The sequence below is a fragment of the Chelmon rostratus genome, chromosome 10 (assembly GCF_017976325.1).
Source record: "Chelmon rostratus isolate fCheRos1 chromosome 10, fCheRos1.pri, whole genome shotgun sequence".
NCBI classification, from domain to species: domain Eukaryota; kingdom Metazoa; phylum Chordata; class Actinopteri; order Chaetodontiformes; family Chaetodontidae; genus Chelmon; species Chelmon rostratus.
This window is the reverse complement of record NC_055667.1, coordinates 27,341,132-27,363,120: the sequence shown is the minus strand read 5'-3', so window position 1 is coordinate 27,363,120 and position 21,989 is coordinate 27,341,132. Positions and strand designations below refer to the sequence as shown.

The following is a 21,989-nucleotide window of genomic DNA, read 5'->3' as shown; positions in this document are numbered from 1 at the left end:
AGGGGAGGATCCTCTCTCTCTTAAAGCCGGGTCAGAAAGAGAGAGATCAGCAGAGCTGAGAGTGAGAGGCACTGAGGAGGGAGCACACACACTTTGACTGACTCTTAGACACACACACACACACACAGACAAAGACAAGTGGCCTATTGTACACACACACACACACACACACACACACACACAGACACACACACTCAGCAGCTGATCACTGTGACACACACTTTAACACACACTTCGTTGGACTCTGGACTGACCACTTGAGGATTCATCCCTCAGGACTCTGTTTCCCATTATGCACCAACGGAGCCTCTCGGAGCTCCAGGGGGCCTCCACCCAGCGGGGGGGGGCCTCGACCCGAACCGCTCCCCAGGATCGAGCCTCACGGAGCCCCAAGCTGAGGAGGGGGTCCGAGCGGCGGTGTCTCTGCCCGCCGAGGGGAGCTCCTCTCTGGGCATGGCTCCTGCTGGGGGCCCTGGTGGTTCCTGGAGCCTGGAGCTTTCTGACCGAGGAGCAGGAGGAGCTGCTGGTGGAGCTTCATAACCACTACAGAGGACAGGTTTCTCCCAGTGCTTCAGCCATGCTGCCCCTGGTAAGACACCAGCCATCAGTCTGATATTCTCCTTTAAATCAGACACAAAATCATCCTCTGAAACGTTTCCGCTCTGACTGCAGCTGCTAGTGCAGGCAGGACAAACTGTGTGCAGGTCACTATTTCATTTAATCATCCAGGTATGTTTTTATTAAATCATTCCTCATTTAAAGGTACTAATGTAATTCATTAACCAGTCAAAGGAAAGTCTGTGTTAGCTGCTTCGATTGATTTTGATTGATTGATTGGTTGATTTCCCACAACCTGAATGACACTGACGTACTGCTGCTGACTGATTATATTATATTATATTATATCATATTATATTATATTATATTATAAATTTCTGACTAATAAATGGTTCAAATGTTGTTTTAGAGGCTGAAAAGAAGAATCCTTTGCGAAAAAGTGTTGCATGTCATGTTTCAGGGCGTTAAATTGTAAAAAGATAATAATTAAACATAAAATAATCACAGACTAAATACTCTGGTGTTGACCTTCAAAAACGTCTTGAAGAGGTCAAAGGTCAGTCACAGCGTTTGGTCATTAACAACTCAAAGTTCACTTTATTATGGTGCAGCTTTTTCTAACACATTTAAACAGCTTCCAACACAAGTTTACTGTGTGAAGATTCAATTAGCTTTGTTTGTGATTTACAAACAGGGAAACAGCAGCTGCCTTAAAACCTGACCTGAACTGAAGATTTCAAACTTTAATGCAGATTAAAATTTATTTAAACTGAATTATTAAAGACACAGATGCTGACATCTGACGTCCTGATGTAGTAACTGTGGTCTGTAAAGATAAATGTGTCATTGCTGCTGGGAAGTGACTGATGTCACGAATCTGTCATCCCATATACGTACACGTCGTCACGGAGACTCATCTTTATGTTCACTCCAGCAGCTGAAATTTCAAAATATGAACGACGTCAGCAAACGATAAACTGACCACGATTGCAGCGAGAGTCGCGTCACACGAGAGAGGACGTGTTTGTGGTTCCAAACGTCCACGCTGGAGGACGGCGAGAAAAGCCGCCAGTCATTCAGTTTGATTGACTCATGCTGCAGTTCATCACTTCCAACCTTCAGCAAACAGATTAAACGGTGGTTTATTAAATCACATATCTGCTTTAACAGACGCAAACTTTTGACAAAAAGTTGTGTTTTTGCTTTTTTTTCAACCTTTATTCAACAACATTAACGTGTCCTGCTGGGACAGGCAGCGGAGACAAAGACTTGCAGGCCTGGTCCACAAGTAGACAATCAAAATCAGGGTTTTTCCCCTTTAGTTCTCAAAAAAAAAAAAAAAAAAATCCGTCCACAGAAGCGAAGCACCATGTTCAGAAACAACTCCTCCACAAAAACACAACTGAAGCGCTGTCAAGAGCTGCCAGACCAACAGGGGGCGATATAACCCTCACCTTAAAGCCATGCTGGCCAATCAGAAGCCTGAAAAAAGCCGCTACCAGTGGGCTGCCCCCAACTAGAGGTCAGACCTGGTTTCCTGTTGGTGGCGAGGTGTTACGGCTGAGCACATTCTGACGCTGCCGCCTCAATAAACATGGACTCGAAACATGTGAGAAGTCCTGTTAGTGTCGTTAGCATGAGTGCTGTTAGCACCAGTGCTATTAGCACCAGCACTGTTCCACCAAACAGAGAGACAGTCTGACAACTTTAAAATCGTAAAGTCGTTGATAAGGATCATCAATCAGTCTAAACGGATCAAACGGCGAATGAACGAGCATGCAGAGTCCAAACTGGTGGACAGATGGACAGCCAGAGGACGCAGAGTCTCTGCTGTCATGACTGGCGTCCCCACACAGAGACAAACCTTTGTAAGTCAGAGGGAGCAGCAGACGTTTCCAATGAGGAGCCCTCAGACCTCAGTGTGTCACAGACTTGTCATTATACTTGGAGAGAGATGCTGTTGAGCTCCGCTAATCTAATTGTGCAGCATTCAGAGCACCACAAATCAGTCACTGAGCCTGATTGTATGTGGATGGGCTAATAACTCCAAACCTCAGCGAGTCACACTGAAGCGATCTGGAGGGATCAAACTGTGGGAAACAGAAAAATGTGGTTCTTGGTGATCAGCCGCTTTAGATTAATATATACGTCTGACGTGTTAACATAAAGTGCAGATTAAAACAGCTCGTGATGAAAATCACTGTTGGCTCTGTGAGCGAGGCAGAGAATGTTTGAACAGCTTGAAATGATTGAGCAGCGTCCTGCGTTTGGATCTGGTCCTTTCCTGCATGTCCGCGTCGTCATCTTCCTCGTGTTTCCTGCCCTCCTCTGCAGCTACCTGTCATCTGAAGACATTACAGTCGTCTTTAAAACCAGCCGCAGCCACATATGCAGCAAGTTTAAACAGATTTGATGAAAAGGATGATATCAGCTGCTCTGTTGCTCGTTAACACTTCAGATCATGTCAGCTGACCAGATGACATTAAGGTTCCTGTAAATCTTTCTGATCCCTAAATACCAGTGATTTCAGTGACTCTCTAAACTTTTCTTTAGTGCATCCATCATGTAAAAATGTGAACTTTGCACACGAGTGCCGTCCTAATTAGAGCCAGGCAGACTGTTACATAAAGTATTGATCCTTCCAGTAGTTAGTCACGCTCTGAGTGTTGAAACCAATAGTCGATAAGATATAAAAGAAAGAAACAGATGAGGAAAAGAGAAATGTTGGTTTTAGCCACGTTAGCAGCGTCGCTCAGGATGAATTCTAACAACTTTGGTGACGCACTGACTTTAAATTTAGCGCCATCACCAGGTCTAAATTAGATTTAGTTAAATTCTTTGATTTATGACCAAATTCCTGCACAACTAATGACGTTCCCATCAGCCTCGCCTTGTGTTGACTGCGTCCTCTAACACTGGTGGCGTGAACGTTAGAGGAGCGAGCTCATGATCGTGAAGTCGATCCTTTGGACCAGAAGGAGTGAAAGGCAGCAGCAGCCTCTCCCTCGAGGTCCTCGACCCCCCAGCAGCTGTTTTTTTAAATAATAGAAAGTGCTGGTATTGATATTGATGATTCTGGCGTATCGTTTGGTATCAAATCAAAACCAAACTTTATGGCATTGGTTTCCCTCAACCAATTCCAAAACACACAGAACATATCATGTCCTGATATTCATAGTATAACATTTTAAAGTTAATGTATAAGAAATGACCTGATACTTGTTAGTTTTGTACTAACAGGAAGTGACGCCGTTATCGCTTTAATCAAACTGCATCTTTGCAAACTGTGATGTTGCTGCTGCAAATCCTGAACCTGAAAACTCAACAAAGAGAAATCAGGATGTTTCTGCAAACATGGAACACAGTATATCTGTTCCTGGAGACAGTTTATGTTAATTGTCTCCAGCTGAGAGTTGTTTCTCCAGTTCTGCCGTGCATTGCATTGTGGGATTACAGCGTCCATCAACAGTGCGCTGAAAAGTAAAGCAACCTTAGTCTCTGAGTTTATGTAACTTGGTCTGAAAGGGATGTGTGTGACGGGTAGAGCAGAGATGACAGGATGAGGTCTGGATCGCTGTGGTGAAAAAGAGGAAGTAGGAGGTAGATGGAAAAAGGAAAGGAGTAATGAGTAGAGGGAAGGAGACGAGGAAAGAGGAAGTGCAAAGAAATAAGTGTCTACCAGGCTAAAGGGCTGTGGGACATGTGAGACTCAGCCCGTCAGGCTCAGCTCAGAAAATTTGGCTTTAAAATGGAACATTTAGCATGTTTGCGTCTACTTGCATGCTAAATGTACGCTATTATAGCATAGCATTAAGTAAAACCTAGCATTGCTATCATGCTAACAACACCATTTATACTATACATTAACGTTGCAGTACAGATTTTGGAGGTAATCGTGGTGTTGTTGTCATTAGTTTTCATCATCTGGGACCATGAACGTATGATGAAAGGATGAAAATGAAGCGACGTGCGATCTGTCTGCTGCTGCTGTCACCTGACTTTCCTCCATGCAGAGACATTAAAGACTCTATGTAAATGTTTTCCCTTTGTCGTGACGCTGCTTCTGAGAACAGTTTGCGTCTCTGAGCTGGACTTCAGGTGAACTGCGGGTCAGATTAAATCTCTGTGTTGGTTGTGTGTCTCGGAGCTTCGGGCAGGTTGAGGCCGGCTGGTTGTTTTGGTTTGGTCGGTGGACCGGAGAGAAGCTTCAGCTGCTTTAACTCTGTATGGACATGTGGTGATGACCGATATGCTTTTATGGTGCTGGAGTTCAGGGAAGGGGATTGTGGAGGGGATTTCCCATGTAAAGATTTCAGGTTATACCTGCGTTTGAATGTGGTTTCATTCAGGTTGGAACTAAACAGCTTCCAAAGCTGTTTTACGTCACTGAACTTACAGTATTTGCACCACTGCTGTGAATGAACAACACAGACAAACAAAAACCTTTGTACAATACCTGAGACCCTGATTGGACATCAGTACCAGGTGAAACAAGCTGTTTTTAAAACTGAGGGCCAGGTGAGGAGGATAACATTCCTCTTCATCTTTAAATGTGTTTAAGGAACAGATCATTGCCAAAGACCTTCTTTAAACGGTGCATTCATGTGAGCGTGAAGGATATCCCAAGAATCCAGAAATCCTTCGGAGCTCTGCTTGTGCACATCTGCAGAAAATATGAAGTTAAAAGCGGCGACAGTGGGAGCAGCATATCAGGACATGACGTGAGGTCAGGAGTAGATGCTAAAGAAACCACGACATCAATGATGAAGCAGGATGTAGAAGCAGTAATGAGGATTTGGTCACTGCTGCAGTGGAGCTTTTTCATTTTAATCGACCGGCCTAAGGGGGCGCTGTTGTTCTTAGTTTCATTCGAGGTGGAAAGAAATGTTTAGTTGTTCTGGGATGAATTGAGAAACCTAGTTAAAGGATAACTTTCGTTTTTTACAACCTGGACTTTATTTGTAGCATTAAATACGACCATTTACTCCCCCAGACAACTTTGGTGGCATTTGGAGTCGTTTTGAAGAAATTAGCCCCAGAGGAGCGGCGCGTATATCCGGATAATGCGAGTACTCGGGGCATCCATGCGCAGCCTCTATATAACGCATAATCTGCGGTGAAACTCGTTCATATTCCAATATTTAGTTATGATATGCTGGTGCTATTCCCCTCTGAGCCCGTGGTGGCATGTTATCAACATCCGGCGTCTCTAGACAACTACCTCTGACGTGGATGATGTCATTACCGAACGCCGCTGCGAGCAGCCGGCCACAACACGGCTGACTCTGCGGCGGTCGGCTACAAATACGCAATAACGAACCATAGCTGTGCCAAACTACAGCTAAACTAGCCGACCGCCGGCTCAGAGGGGAATAGCACCAGCATATCAGAACAAAATATTGGAATATGAACGAGTTTCGCTAATTTCTTCAAAACGACTCCAAATGCCACCAAAGTTGTCTGGGTGAGTAAATGGTCGTATTTAATGCTACAAATAAGGTCCAGGTTGTAAAAAATGAAAGTTATCCTTTAAAGTCACCATCAGGTCAAATTTGTCCGATACTTTGCAGCAACAGTCTGCTGTCACGCGGTGCTTGTTCGTACAGGTTAGCATGAGTAACATGCAGCCTGGGTTCCAGTAACAGGCGGGTGTTTCCCTCTGCAGACTCCCTTCAGTTAATAACATGAGGGTCAGAGGAGGAACGCAGCAGGGAAATCATCCGGAGACAGGGAGGGAGTCGTCGCTCGGCGTTGAGCAACAGACGAGGAGGACGGCGGTTGGGAAAGAGCTGAGAGATGAAGAACACAATGTTTGGATAGAGAGAAATGAAAATTAGGTAGTGAATGAATGAGCACCCGGAGGAATGTGTGTGTGTGTGTGTGTGTGTGTGTGTGTGTGTGTGTGTGGATCAGGAGAGGTCTCAGCCTGCCTCCACTCCTATGGAAGCCCCACTGGGACATTTCCATATTCATGTTTTCCTTTCTGCTTTTAAGATGGACTGGAGAGAAAGAAGAACAGGAGGGGAGAAGGAAGGAGGGAGGAAGGGAGGAGAAAAGACTAAAGAAAAGGGAGAGAGACTTTGTAAAATGAGGAGAAAAGGAGTAAGATGAGGTAAACAGAACTGGAAGAGGAAGGAGGTCAGTGTGCTGAACTGGGAGGAAATTACAGAAGACAGATCTTTGTTTTATCTGTCTGGTAACAGAAAACTGGGCTGAGACCAGCAGACAAACCGATACGACAGCAACAGCAGAGAAACCAGTTTGACCTGCTCAGATAAAACCAATAAAAACTGATAAACCAGTCTCACCAGTTAAAATAAGAATAAAAGAGACTGACAAACAAATCTGACCAGTTTAGACAAGAGTGAGTTTTAACTATGAAACCAGTCTGACCAGTTTAGAAGCTGACAGCCTGCCATGACCATTCAGACCAGTACTGAATCAACCAGTAAAACCTAGTTTGACCAGTTCAGATAAGGCTGAGAAACAAGTCCAGTTCAGTTAACGCTGGTCTGTGCTGCGTAGGAACAGTCTGGGCCACACAATAAAAATAAACAACACACAATAAACAGGACTGGAAACCAGTCTAACCAGTTTCACACAAATCTGACAGAACAGCAGCAATAACCAGTCTGACCAGATCAAATAAGACTTCTGGAGGAACAGGGGAAAACCAGTTCAGATCAAACCATGCTGACCAGTTTGAGACAAACCAGACCAGTTCAGACAAAACAGGTCTGGGCCACACAATAAAAATAAACAACACACAATAAACAGGACTGGAAACCAGTCTAACCAGTCCGGATCAAACTGGTGCAACACATGATTTGGCAGAATAAATGAGTTGTTATCTGCAGATTTAAACCGGCTCAAAGGTTCCTGCTGCGGCTGAGTCGTTGTGATCACAGCCTGCGAGCCTGAACCAGAACCAGAAACCAGACCTGCAGAGGAAGAATGTAAATCCCCTCAGCAGGAGACGCCGTCATACCGCAGCGCCGCATTCGACTGTTTGTTCTCTCAGATTTCATCATCCGCACTGTACGCTGCTCGTTATTGGTGCTTAGAAACCAATACCAACAAACCCGGAGGAGACATTTTCCTGAGCAGCTCGAGTGAAACTCACAGTTATATCACAGCGGTGCCTCCCGCCAGCCGTTTCCATCACAGCGGAGAAAAACGCCTGCAAGACGACGCTGTGGGCTTCAGAAGGTGAAGCAGCTCAGATACGAGGTGCTGTGAGGTCAAGCTGGCAAACAGCAACTGAAATCAATCTCCACTGACAAAACATGGCAATAAACAGACTCAGTTACATTGAGTAATATAATTACATAAAATTGTATTAAACTAAATAACGGACGTGATCGGCTCCAAACACTCGCTTCTATTGTTCGAGGGGACAAACACAGATCAGTGTTTGATTTTTGCTTGTTGTTGCAGGATGGCTTTGTACGCAGAGTGTAGCTTATTCTAATGCTAACAGCAGGATAACATACACTTAACAACAGCAGGGCCATGAAGCTAATGTTAGCACGCTAACACAACTATACATATCTCAATAATTCAAAGAGGCTTCTGGACGTACAGTAACTTTAGCTGAGAGCGGCAACGGAGACGTTAGCATGAATACGAGACGAGCTGCTTAGCTAGCTAACTCCACATGCTAGCAGTCGCTGCTTGTAGTTACATTAGCTAACTGCGCTAGTGTGGAAACAAGCAGACAGCGCAAAATCACTTCCTGTCTATTGTACAGAACATTATAGCTACTGAGCATCAGCCCTTCAAATGCAGCTTATTTAATTCAGGCTAACAAACTGTTATCAGGTGGTTGCAACAGGCTAATTTTAAATAACTATATATTGCTGGGGAGCTTATAATAATATAATAATATATGATAATCTAACTGACAAACCAAACACTGACTCTAAAGAGGGACTTGCATGTTTTTCTGGAGTTTTGTGGCCACTGTAGTTTCTCCTACACGCTCGGAAAGCAATGGTGAGGTGAGGGCTGCTCAGCTGGTTGCACTTTGCAACCTCACCACTAGATGACACTAAATCGTACACACTCGCACTTTAAGTACAGTACTTGAGCAAATGTACTCAGCTACTTTCCACCACTGGAGGTCTATGTGTGAACATCTTGTGTAATTTTCTGTTGTGCAGAAACTGTAGATCAGTTTTTTTCTCTGCTAAACTGAAGAAGTGCACCGTTAACATGCACACACACAACTTCATGAGGACAGCTGCATCAGTAAAGGCGCTCCTCAGCTCACAGATCAGAGCTCATCGAAATGTAAAACCAATCAGATCTGTGATGAAGAGTTCGATGACTTGTCTGTTGAGACAAAGAGAAACAAAAAAAATCAGCTGTTAACAGACCAGATGACCTGCGGCGTGTGTGTGTGTGTGTGTGTGTAGGGGTGTTACTACATGACCACGTCCATGACCTGAAAGTCATAACACACACCAGATGTTGAGAGAGCCTGGAGAGAGAGAGGAATGTGAAGGAGACCCCTGACTATTGTTTGTGTTGTGTGTCATTACTGGACAAATAAACACACATATAAACACACACACACACACACACACACACACACACACAGGAATATTAAAGCTTCAGCCAAAGTCCTGTTGTTCATTCTTTTGGTGTCTTTGCAGCAGTGACTTAAACCAAAAGACGTCGATCTCTTCTGTCCAATCAGCCGCGAGCACTCGTCATGTTCACTGTTCTTACTGTACAGTTAACTTTAATCACAGAGCCGCTGACTTTCTGCATTTTCCTTATCATCAGCAAACAGTGCACTTGGATTAGTCCACCTCTCAGTCCTGTCCGACCTCCCGGCGTCGCCTCCACAGACACTGAACCATTCACACTCCCACAGCTTCACAGCAGCCATTTTTGCACGTCACCTGCACTCCGAGCGAAGAAAAAACGATGATGTTAGTGTGTGTCGCGGCAGTTTCTGACTTCCTGTGTGTTGCTCTCAGCAACGAGCCCATTGGTTCCTACTGAAGACACAAACATATAGTTCCTTGTTTAAAAAGGGTTCAGTTATCTCCGACAACAGCTGCTCGCTCTAACAAACAGGGAGAAGCAGAGCATTTGTCGGGACTATTTTCAGCAGCGGATGAATCCACATTGTGTGCTGTAGTGAGTGTTTGTGGCAGCAGGACGGCGTGTGTGTGTGTGTGGGGGGGGGGGGACTGAGTCAGAATAAACTGCAGTGTGGGCACAAAGGAAGATGTATCACGCTGTGAAACACTCACTCAGTGTCGGTGTGGCCTCTGATAACAAAAAGATTATCACAATTATTACTTTAATAACTTCTGAGCTACAGTAACAGTCAGTTGCTGTGTTTTGTTTGCTGTCATCCACTTTGTCCCCGCTCTAACAGCCGTGTTTTAGCCGCTCTGAGCCCTGCTGAACGACTCCACCTGCCCGCCGTCTCATGGACGCAGCTCCTCAGGCAGGAGCCCTGCGGTCGCAGCTGATGCGGCTGTTTGTTGCAGCCTGTCAGACACAGACAAACATCAGCAAACAGAGCGAGCAGAAGACAAACAGTCTGATCCACGTCAGCGCTCTGCTCTGTGTTTCCCCATGTCCGATCCTCCTCTCAGACTCTTTCTGGACAATATGGAGGAACTGCGCTGCTCGTAGAAAACCACAGTGGACGACTTCACGCTGTGGCGTGGTCGGATATGTTGACACCATCAAAAAGAATTAGCTTACGCTGCTGCAGCCGCCGCTCCGCCCGCCTCAGTGCGGCTGGTCTGACCTTTCTGTGGAGCTGCAACTTGGCAAGTTGACCTCTACAGTTCCTGCAATAATCTCTATTTGTATGCTTTTCTTTTCCAAGCAGACATTTTAACTAGTGGCAGAAAGGTGAAGCAAACCACTAGTGATGACTCTGACTGATTTATTACCTTTCACTGAGGTGTGGTGAAGTTTGTACATATAAGAAGTCAAAAATACCCAGAGGCAGCGCTGCTGTGCAACATTAACTGTCTGATCTAATAAAAGCATGAAACTTAAAGGATAACTTCAGTTTTTTACAACCTGGACCTTATTTCTAGCATTAAATACGACCATTTACTCACCCAGACAACTTTGGTGGCATTTGGAGTCGTTTTGAAGAAATTAGCCCCAGAGGAGCGGCGCGTATATCCGGATAATGCGAGTACTCGGGGCATCCATGCGCAGCCTCTATATAACGCATAATCTGCAGAAACTCGTTCATATTCCAATATTTAGTTCTGATATGCTGGTGCTATTCCCCTCTGAGCCCGTGGTGGCATGTTATCAACATCCGGCGTCTCTAGACAACTACCTCTGACATGGATGATGTCATTACCGAACGCCGCGAGCAGCCGGCCACAACACGGCTGACTCTGCGGCGGGCGGCTACGAATACGCAATAACAAACCATAGCTGTGCCAAACTACAGCTAAACTAGCCGACCGCTGGATATAGAGGCATTATATAGAGGCTGCGCATGGATGCCCCGAGTACTCGCATTATACGGATATACGCGCCGCTCCTCTGGGGCTAATTTCTTCAAAACGACTCCAAATGCCACCAAAGTTGTCTGGGTGTCAGGAAGGCTGGGACTTAAGGGGAACTGAACCCAAATGCAGACACACAAGGGGGCGCTAGGTTCAATAAATACATTTATTAAACACAGGGAAAACACAAGACAATTAAAACTCAGGGAACTAATGACTAACGACACACAAGGGTAACAGAATTCACACCACAACGACGCAACACAGGGAAAGACAACACATGAACACAAGACACATGAGAGCTAGGGACCAGACTATGAATAACAAAGATGATAACAGAAAACGCTCCCGAAGGAGGAAAAGACAAAGGCTATAGAAAACGGAACTGACTACTGAGAGAACTAGATAAGAAAATCTCAACTCAAAATACATTCCTAGAAAACAGAGAAACAAGAATCTAAATAACAAAAGTAATCAAACAGAAAATCACTCTTACATGAGGAGAACAATTCGGCAAGGCTATGAACTAAAGGAAAACAGAAAACTAAGTTATTAATGTTTCAAACGAATAACACGCACATCGGAACTATGGTCTGGGAAACTAAACAGCTAGGGAAGGGCAGACAACACAGGATGGGTACACTACATAAAACAAGACATGAACACGATCGAAGAAAAGAACAAGATGACAAACTAACCAGAACTGTGGCAAACTAAAGACAAAGACGAACCAAGGAACAAATCAGACATGAACAGAAACACGGACATGAACAAAGGTAACGCCACAAGAAACACAACTCGGACAGGACAAAGGAATCACAATGACAAACACTCACTTACTGGCTAGAACTGTGACAAGGAATCAAGGGCAACAAGGTTACATGGACATGGCTAGGAAACATAGACAACGACCCGACAAAGGGGAAGACACAGACTTAAATACACTAGGAAGGAACACTAATGAGACACAGGTGGAAACAATCTGACAATCACACGGGAGGGAAAACACAGGAAGTAAAGCAACCCAAAGACACATGACATGAACCTTCAAAATAAAACAGGTAGTAACCAAAACCAGGCAAGGACAAGACACAATGGGAAGCTTAACAAAATACAAACAAGACAGGGCAAGGATAGAGACTAATACAAAACATGGCATGACTGAGACAACAGTAACTAAATGAGGCAATGGCAAGAATCAACAAGAGAAACTAAACAAAACCGCCGTGCATGGCACGGGTCATGACACTGGGTGAGTAAATGGTCGTATTTAATGCTACAAATAAGGTCCAGGTTGTAAAAAACGAAAGTTATCCTTTAAAGAACGTGGCAACGACAAATGTCTCAGTGTACGTTTAAAACTGTATGTTAACTACGTTAGCAAAGCCCTGCAGAGACCAGACCTCCTTTACTTCACTAACAGTATCACAGTGCAACAATACTCTGTCGCAAGTAAAAGTACTGCATTTGAAACTCTGCTGCAGCAAAAATACATGGGGATCACGAGCAAAATGTACTGAAAGTATCAGAAGTGAAAGTACTCATCATGCAACATGACCCCCTTTCAGAGCCCTCAAGGTCCTGAAAGGTGGTATATTTTTTTTAAACTCATGCACACACATAAAAATTTGTCCACACGCGTTATCACATACAAGATGAAGAAAAAGCTTGAACATCAGGGGCTCCTGTTAGTTTTGTTAGGTTGGAGTCATAAGAACTGCAGTATTCTCCAGTATATATACTTACTTACAGTATCTAATATGTACTTTGACCTTTTACTCTCCAGTATTTATATCCATCTTTCCAAACAGGCTTTCTTTTGTCTTCCTGCAGAGCTGAAACACGACACCAGAGCATCTGAAACGTCTGAATCTGTTACAGATCAAATCTAAACTCCCTGCAGCTGACTCACACTCCACCTTTGCCCACAAGAGGAAATTACTATGAGGTTCAGCCTTCAGGCACGACGGGAAGGAAACGCGTACCTCGGACAGGCGGGCGGGCGGCGGGGTCAGGCGGTGGTCAGGGTCAGAGGTCGGCTCATCGATGAGTGGGCGACGAGGACGTCGTATCGATGGAATAAAGGCTCGCAGAAGAAGCTCTGGTGTCATGATGCCTGCTGGTTTTACCTGCATGAAAAGAAACAGTCGGGGTCAGGGTCAAAAACGGTGCCGTTTAGAAATCCAGATATCAAATCCCCTGATATGATGTTCAATGTCAAATCTCTTCCAACAATGTTTGTCTCTCAGATGAACTTCTCAGAAAACATCAGCAGAGAATCTGCTGATGAAGCTCTGTGGTTGATTTTCTAATAAAGACACATAAAACATGTTGTGTAATAATAACAAAACATTATTTGTTTATCACTTTCCCAGAGAACAGAGTTATTGACAGGCCTTAAATCAAGAATAAATCCAAAACAGCTACACAATAGAATAACATGATAAAACTCAGCAGGTTTAACGGGCGAAAGAAGAAAATACAGCAGCGACATGAACTGTGACAACTTCCTCTGTGAGCATTATGACCAGTGGTGTGCACAGACTTTTTGAAGGGCAGGGGCGGAAAGGAAAAAAAGGGCACATATAGCGCGTCCTTGCCACTGAAGAGGGCACTTTAACACGCGTTTTGGCTCCCAGGGGGCACTTTAGAGCGCATGTTGGTGTCCAAGAGGGCACTTTAGAGCGCGTTTTGGCGTCCAAAAGGGCACTTTAGAGTGCGTTTTGGCTCCCAGGGGGCACTTTAGAGCACGTTTTGGCGTCCAAGAGGGCACTTTAGCGCGCGTTTTGGCGTCCAAAAGGGCACTTTAGCGCACGTTTTGGCTCCCAGGGGGCACTTTAGAGCTCGTTTTGGCGTCCAAGAGGGCACTTTAGCGCACGTTTTGGCTCCCAGGGGGCACTTTAGAGCGTGTTTTGGCGTCCAAGAGGGCACTTTAGCGCGCGTTTTGGTGTCCAAAAGGGCACTTTAGAGTGCGTTTTGGCATCCAAAAGGGCACTTTAGTGCACGTTTTGGCTCCCAGGGGGCACTTTAGAGCGCGTTTTGGCTCCCAGGGGGCACTTTAGAGCACGTTTTGGCGTCCAAGAGGGCACTTTAGAGCGCGTTTTGGCGTCCAAGAGGGCACTTTAGCGCGCGTTTTGGCGTCCAAAAGGGCACTTTAGCGCACGTTTTGGCTCCCAGGGGGCACTTTAGAGCTCGTTTTGGCGTCCAAGAGGGCACTTTAGCGCACGTTTTGGCTCCCAGGGGGCACTTTAGAGCGCGTTTTGGCGTCCAAGAGGGCACTTTAGCGCGCGTTTTGGTGTCCAAAAGGGCACTTTAGAGTGCGTTTTGGCATCCAAAAGGGCACTTTAGTGCACGTTTTGGCTCCCAGGGGGCACTTTAGAGCGCGTTTTGGCTCCCAGGGGGCACTTTAGAGCACGTTTTGGCGTCCAAGAGGGCACTTTAGAGCGCGTTTTGGCGTCCAAGAGGGCACTTTAGAGCGCGTTTTGGCGTCCAAGAGGGCACTTTAGCGCGCGTTTTGGCGTCCAAAAGGGCACTTTAGCGCACGTTTTGGCTCCCAGGGGGCACTTTAGAGCTCGTTTTGGCGTCCAAGAGGGCACTTTAGCGCGCGTTTTGGCTCCCAGGGGGCACTTTAGAGCGTGTTTTGGCGTCCAAGAGGGCACTTTAGCGCGCGTTTTGGTGTCCAAAAGGGCACTTTAGAGTGCGTTTTGGCATCCAAAAGGGCACTTTAGTGCACGTTTTGGCTCCCAGGGGGCACTTTAGAGCGCGTTTTGGCTCCCAGGGGGCACTTTAGAGCACGTTTTGGCGTCCAAGAGGGCACTTTAGAGCGCGTTTTGGCGTCCAAGAGGGCACTTTAGCGCGTGTTTTGGCTCCCAGGGGGCACTTTAGAGCGCGTTTTGGCTCTCAGGGGGCACTTTAGCAAGCGTTTTGGAGTCCAAGAGGGCACTTCAGTGCGCGTTTTTCAAAAACTGGGCCACTAGGGGGGGCGGTCGCCATCACATTTTATATTTGACTTCATAAGCAATAAAGTAAGTCAGAGATGAGCCATTACAAGCTGTGCTAATCGGATGACTCCAGATGACGGTATTCACTCCAGATGTCATGGGAGTGTTGCTGAAACACACACAGGTCTCGAACAAAGCGACTTCTCTCCTGATTCGTCTGTCTGAAAATGTAGTTTAATGTCCCAGTGATCAGAAGATTATGTGGTGGAAGAATCAGTCCTGATCTCTGCTCACCTTCACTTCTCCCATTGGAGGAAATAGACTCATGACCTGTCGCTGGTCTCCAGAGGGGCGGAGCAACGGTGTCACAGATACGGGAAGTTCACAAACCTTCTCTGGTGTCACTGAATCCTGATTGGTGCATAGAAATATGTGACACCGCATTTTGAAAAAAAAAACTCGTAAAGAAAAATAACCAAAACTGTTGAAAATAGTGTTTTTGTGTCAGATCAAGGATCAGAAAATAACATTTCAGGGCCTTTAAGACCAAACATGAGTAAATGCTAAACATCAGCATGCTAAGGTTCACATTGTGAGCATGCTAGCATGCTGATGTTAGCATTTAGCATGGTATAGCCTCAAAGGGCCACTAGCATGGCTGAAGACTCTTCCACTGGTCTGCATCAGTTGACTGATCAGTTTCCCGACTTTGGTAGGAAATATTCTGGTCTGAATAAGCTTCTTCTGTGTCTGCAGAGATGGGACCCGAGTCTGAAGGTGATCGCAGAGGGCTACGCTGCTAAATGTATCTGGAACCACAACCCAGAACTAGAGGACACCGGAGAGAATCTGTTCGCCGGCACTGGGCCTCTGGACCTCCGAGAGGCTCTGGAGAAGTGGTTTCTGGGTGAGTCAGTTCATCCGGCTGCAGGGTTTGTTTGTAGAACTGGACTCTGCAGTAGCTGGTCCTGTAGCACGAGTGATAGCAGGGCACGTCTCTTTCATTATGCATTGTGCTTCAGTTTCAGCGTCCTGGTGTTTGTTCACGCTGTCACGCTGTCATATGTTACTGAGACACTTGAACCAAACAGAGCCGTCATTATTCCCACCATGACAAGTCAAAACGTCTGCGGTGGAAAAGGACGACTTCTCCTCTTTTTCTTCGCCTTTTGTTCCTTTGAATGTTTTTTCCCTTATTTTTGTCTTTAAAAATGATAAAAAGTCAATAAAATATTAATCAAAAAGAGGTTATGTAATGTAAGTAGTCTGTGTTTTTCAGCTATTCTGCCAAATAGCAAGTTAGCTGTATCAGTGCTACGTGCTAAATGCTACAGCTGCCTACCTGCAGAATCCATCATTTGCATTCAACTTGTCTGAACGCAGGACTTGTAAAGTATTTTTATGGCGTGGTATTTTTACTCACATAAAGGATCTGCATACTTTTTCCAACACTGGTTAAATGTAATGTAAAGTATTGGAAGATAATTGTGATGTAATTGTGATACTGGAATGTCATTGGTTCCTCTAGAACACCTGGACTATGACTTCCAAAACAACAGCTGTGATGAAGATAAGATGTGTGGACACTACACACAGGTCAGCAAACACGTACACACACATATTTATACACACACACACGTGTATCTTATGTGATCTGAACTCTGTGATCTGTGTGTGTGTGTGTGTGTGTGTGTGTTACAGATGGTGTGGGCAGACACACACAGAGTCGGCTGTGCCTTCCATCTCTGTAACAACATGGAGGGGCTGGAGTGGGAGAGAGTCTCCTTCCTCGTCTGCAACTACTACCCAGCGTCAGTACTATACTACTCCTAGTACTACTACTGGTACTACTACAGTACAACCACTACTACCACATGACTAATTCTACTACTGCTACAACACTACTACTATTACCATGACTTATTCTTTTACTACGACTACAATACTCTCAGTACTACCTTGAACTATGCACTACGCAGTACTATGATACAACAACCAACTTGTAATGTCACTATTATTAGTACTATTACTACTACTACCCCCGTTTTTTCCACTACTACTACTGCTACTGCTACTACTGCAGCAACTAGTACTAAAATACTGCCACCAAAACTAGTATCACTGTTACTATTACTGGTCGGCCTCCTACTGTTATTATTACTGATTAAACTATTGCAACTACTACTACTACTAAAGCATGTACTGCTTCTACTGCTATTACTACTGCAAACTTTACCACTAATAAAGTACCACTATTATTTCTTCTACTACTACTAATAGAAAAGCACTACTTTAAGTACTATTACTACTACGATGACTGCCACTGCTGCAACTAGAACTATTATTACAACTAGTACTGCTACTGCCATTAGTGGTACTCCTACTGCTGATTCTACTAAGTGAACTATTAGTTCTACTACTTCTACCTTGCTACCTTTAGTATTACTACTGTTGCCACTGTTAAAGATAAGACACTGCCTCTGCTGCCACCAGTGACTGCACTGCTGCTGCACTGCTGCAACAAGAGCTCCCCCTTGTGGCCAGTAATCACTTACTGTTGGTATTTAGGATATTAATTGTAATATATTGATTTCTGTTCAGTATGTTCTGTCAAGCAAAAAGGGGAAATTTAATTTGATTTTAACAAAGTGTTGATTTATTCCTCCCAGTCATTATTCTAACTCTGTGTGTTAATCAGAGGGAACTATGAAGACGAGAGGCCGTATGTCGAAGGCGACTGGTGCTCCAGGTGCCCAGAGAACCTCCAGAAATGTGAAAACAACCTCTGCGGTACGACACACATTCAACACCAGATTTAGAACATTGTGTCAACTGACTGACAACTATCTTAATAATCAATGATTCTGTGACGCACTGAGTTGAGAGGGACCCAGGAGCGGAAACGGAGAAGGTTTAAAGAAGGTTTATTGACCAACACAAGAGGCAAAACAGGGAAATGGTCAACGTGATCCAAACAAACGAAAAGAGGCTTCAGAGAGTGCTGGGCTGTGTGAGCACGGGAGGCACTGGAAGAAAAAACAAAGAGACAAACAATTACTCCACACAAGAAAAGCCACAAGAAGGTAGTCAATGAATATTACCACAAGAGAGACGTGAAGCCACTGGTACCACAGTACGTAGTAGTATACTCTGGCGTCGAGGAGCGTCTCTGTGGAGTATAAATAGCGTCCTTGATTAGGAAGTGAATCCAGGTGCTCCCGATCACTCCTCGACGCCGCTGGGGGAAGGGAGCCTCAGGAAACAAAAGTAGAGTTAAGGAAAAAACACAACAAAACAGGAAGTGGTCTTACAAAATAAAAAAAAACGGAAGTACCAACCGCCACAGTTTCTTTGAAGTCATTTATCTACAAATCTTGTTCCACCTTATAGATCTGAAGATTTGCTGCGTTTCTTTGTTGCGTCTGATTGTAAACTGAATAACTGAACATGCTTTGGGCTGTCGGACAACATTTTTCACTATTTCTTGATATTTTATAGATTAAATGTTTACTTTATAGTAATTTAAACTAACCTGCTGTCCTGAAGTCTGAGAAAGTTATAAAATATAATTTCCTTCTGTTGGTTTTCTAGTCGCTGACACGGTGGAGGATGATGATGATGACATAGTGGATGAGGACGAAGAGGAGGGCACAGTTGTTCCTCCTCCAGCTACAACCGACCCCTCCCTCCAGCCTGCAGAGGAGGATGAGGAGAAGCTTGTTCCTCCTCCTGCTACAACTGAGCCGTATATCCAGCCTGCCACCACCACTGCTGCCAGTACTCCCAGTATCACCACCACCTCCGCACAGGACGCCGAGGACACTCCACCAGCCACCCCTGCCCCCGACACGTATCCCCCTGAGGTCCCCTCAACAACACTGAAAAAGGAGGAGGAGGTTGAAGGAGAGGTGGAGAAGGAGGAGGAGGAGGATAGGAGAAAGGAAACTACAGATAAGACGGAGGGAAACAGCGAGAGAGACGTAACAAGACAAATATCCCAGAACAGGGAAGTTATTCGGAACGCTGGTTCAGTATCTTCACCTTCTCTCCTGTTAGCCTGTCTGACTGCGATCCTGACTGTGAGGCTGTGAGGGGGAGGAGGACGAGGAGGAGGAAGAGGGAGCAACAGAAGAGGAGTCCACCCCACCGCTCCCGTGTTGCCTGCACAGTACCTTGTTAATCCGCCCCGTGCCCTCCCCTGCAGAGTAATATGGGTCAATTAATAATTCACACTCATCAGAAAACAGCTGCCATTTTCACAACATCTGCATGTAGTCTGGGCTGAGATCTGGGTCACATAATGTGTGCATAACCTGCTTCAACCTGCCTGGAAAACACAGATATTACCGCCAGCTAGCACTAAACACGCTGTGTTGCTGTAAAGGAAACAGGTCTTTGGGTTTTCAGTTGAGAGGAAGATGAGGGTTAATAGCAGCCTTTAAATGATCAACGTTTATTCGCCTTCTCTCCACGTCCGTTTCTTGTCTGTGCATCCAGTACGCAGATGGACTCAGGACATGTTTTTAGCCTAGCTTAGCATAAAGACTGGAAGCAGGGGGAAACAGCTAGCTTGGCTCTGCTCAGTTCAAATTCAAAAATACTCCAACATGCTCCTCTAAAGTGAATTAAGACGACATAAATGTAAAAGCAAGATTTGTGAAATGTGAAAATGGAACATTAGCATCAGTCAGTTAGCATGCAGCTTCAAAGCCTGGTCTCCAAAACGTTTTCTCTGGGCTTCACTGCTCATGGACCTAACATGTGGAAATCTGTGGTTATTTCACAGCTGCGTCCATCCCATCCACCCTCGTTCCCATCTTATAGCCGTGAAGGCGGCTAGCTGTGTAGCGAGATGACGTGGCCATTCATAACCCCGCCAACAGAGCTGTGATTGGTCAGTTGCTCCAATCATAGGAAACAGTTGTCACCAGACCGGGCTAGCGGTTTCCATCTGCTTCCAGTCATTGTGCTAAGCTAGGCTAATCATATCCCACATCTACCCTGACCTGTAAGTACACACAGATTTCCTCATGAACTCTGAGTGAAACACAGTTGTCCTTTAATGTGAGAACAGGTTGAGGTGAACAGGGTTGAACATTTGGAGCTTCAGGTGTGAAGGAAGTTCACCTCCTTCTTTAAAACACACCTTTAACCAAGTGTGTTTAAAGTTTATCACGAGGCGATGCTGTTCTGTTACCACAATAACCCCAAAGCTTGTCAGCCAGATGTGTGTTCAGTGTCAAAAACAGCCTGGTTTGCTTGTGACATTAAAATGTTGAATCGTGTGAACATACTCGGCCGTTTGTGAAGAGACCCACGGAGCTGCAGAGCCTCTGTCCTGAAGAGCAGTAAAGAGGCTGCTCAAAGTCGGGCCTCTCAGACCCTCTTCACGTCCGTCAGGGGATGGTTTGTATCTGCGGGGTGGCTCCATCTCATGTGGACAAACCACTGAAACATACAGTCGAAGTTTGTGTTTGTAGTGTTTCCTAAATGCAGGAGAAATGATTTCTGAACAGTTTTTTTTGTGTCAAACTGACGACCCTGCTTCTTCTTTGATCAAATATACGTATATCTACTGTACATTATATACTCAGACTGGAACTACAACTGGACAGAGTCTCTAATAATTTACAAATCTCTGTTACACTGTCTTAGACAACAGGAAATTACCATAACTATCTTCATTTACTTTAGCAAAGATTGCTGTAAATGTCTGTATATAAGATTAATAAAGAAATAAACCGTATTTCTTCTTTTTGACGATGCAGTCTACGTGGCTCCTTTATCCACCAGTTTGTCCATTTATTCTGTGAGTCTTTGTTCAGATTGTGTTTCACTTGCAGGCTTTATTCGGACGACTCTTCTTTCTGTCTCTTATGAAAGACGATAGCGACCACAGTGGCAATGATGCATCATTTTAATCTCAGTGTCTTAAGATCATTGCAAGTCATTCGCCAAGAAAAAAGCGTGTGGCCGTAGGAAGTGATGCTCAGTGGGAGACGTATTCAGACCTTTAACGAAGTAAACTTTGCAATACTACAGAGTTTTTACGCATTTATAAGTTTATCCGAGGTGAATATGAGGCCTGGTCTTCTAACAAGACATTTTTTGGGTGGAATTCTGTGTGTCTGTAACTTTCCACCACTGCAGCTCAAACACCTTCTACTTAAACACAAAGAGGAAATGTTTAAAGTGAGAATACTGTCTGACATTTGCTGACTGTGATCACATCTGTCTGACCACATCTGGAGGTAGTCTGGCTCAAATTGTAAACAATTAAACAACATAAAATATCAGTTGTTGTTCACATTTAGAGAGCGAGCAGGTGAGAAGCTAAAAGAGACAGGCCTCTAATTACTGACTACACATCTGCAACAGTGCTGCAACACAGCGGACAATCTGACACAATGTTTTTATACAAAGGAAGGAATAACTTCATGTATTACACTGTGAGAGGACAGATCATTAGGAATCTGTGATAGACAGTGTTTCACAAAGTTTATATTTTCCCCTAAACTCATCAGCTGTGTCACTGTTTAAAGGAGTCTGGGGCTGATTTGCTGCCTCCTCAAATTGCTCAATGTGAGCACATTAAAGATACCAGGTGTGAACACAAAGGTAAGATTGGATCATTTATTATCCAGATAGCGTATCTGGATCCAGATCCCATTGTAGTATCAGGTGTAAATGGAGTCAGGATCGCAAGATAACTGTCTGACAATAACAGAGACATTTCATTTGCTCATAATAACAGATTAACCACTGAATTCTCACTGAAATCAAAATGTTGTTTAGTTATTCTGGACCCAGTCCACATCTGGACAGTGAGGCGAATAACTCTGGACCCAGCCCACATCTGGACAGAACGCCGAATCATTCTGGACCCGGTCCACATCTGGACAGAAGGAAGAATCACTCTGGACCCGGTCCACATCTGGACTGAGCAGCTAATCAATCTGGACCTGGTCCACATCTGGACAGAAGGAAG

General features: G+C 44.9%; 1 protein-coding gene across 1 annotated transcript; it reads left to right on the top strand.

The window, feature by feature from the left end:
- Positions 1 to 36: 36 nt before the first annotated feature.
- On the top strand, positions 37 to 20,761 carry LOC121613200 (peptidase inhibitor 16-like). Its single transcript, XM_041946508.1, has 6 exons — positions 37 to 589; positions 15,758 to 15,908; positions 16,530 to 16,597; positions 16,703 to 16,812; positions 17,700 to 17,791; positions 18,593 to 20,761. Exons 1-6 carry the CDS (start codon positions 293 to 295, stop codon positions 19,090 to 19,092), a joined length of 1,218 nt encoding a protein of 405 aa, XP_041802442.1. The 5' UTR covers positions 37 to 292; the 3' UTR covers positions 19,093 to 20,761.
- Positions 20,762 to 21,989: the final 1,228 nt, after the last annotated feature.

Bases quoted from the DNA above. Each gene is read 5' to 3' on its own strand.
- LOC121613200 (XM_041946508.1), top strand. From the start codon at position 293: ATGCACCAACGGAGCCTCTCGGAGCTCCAGGGGGCCTCCACCCAGCGG. The intron at 15,909-16,529 runs GTGAGTCAGTTC...TGGTTCCTCTAG, and splicing joins TCTGGAGAAGTGGTTTCTGG to AACACCTGGACTATGACTTC. The intron at 17,792-18,592 runs GTACGACACACA...TTGGTTTTCTAG, and splicing joins ATGTGAAAACAACCTCTGCG to TCGCTGACACGGTGGAGGAT.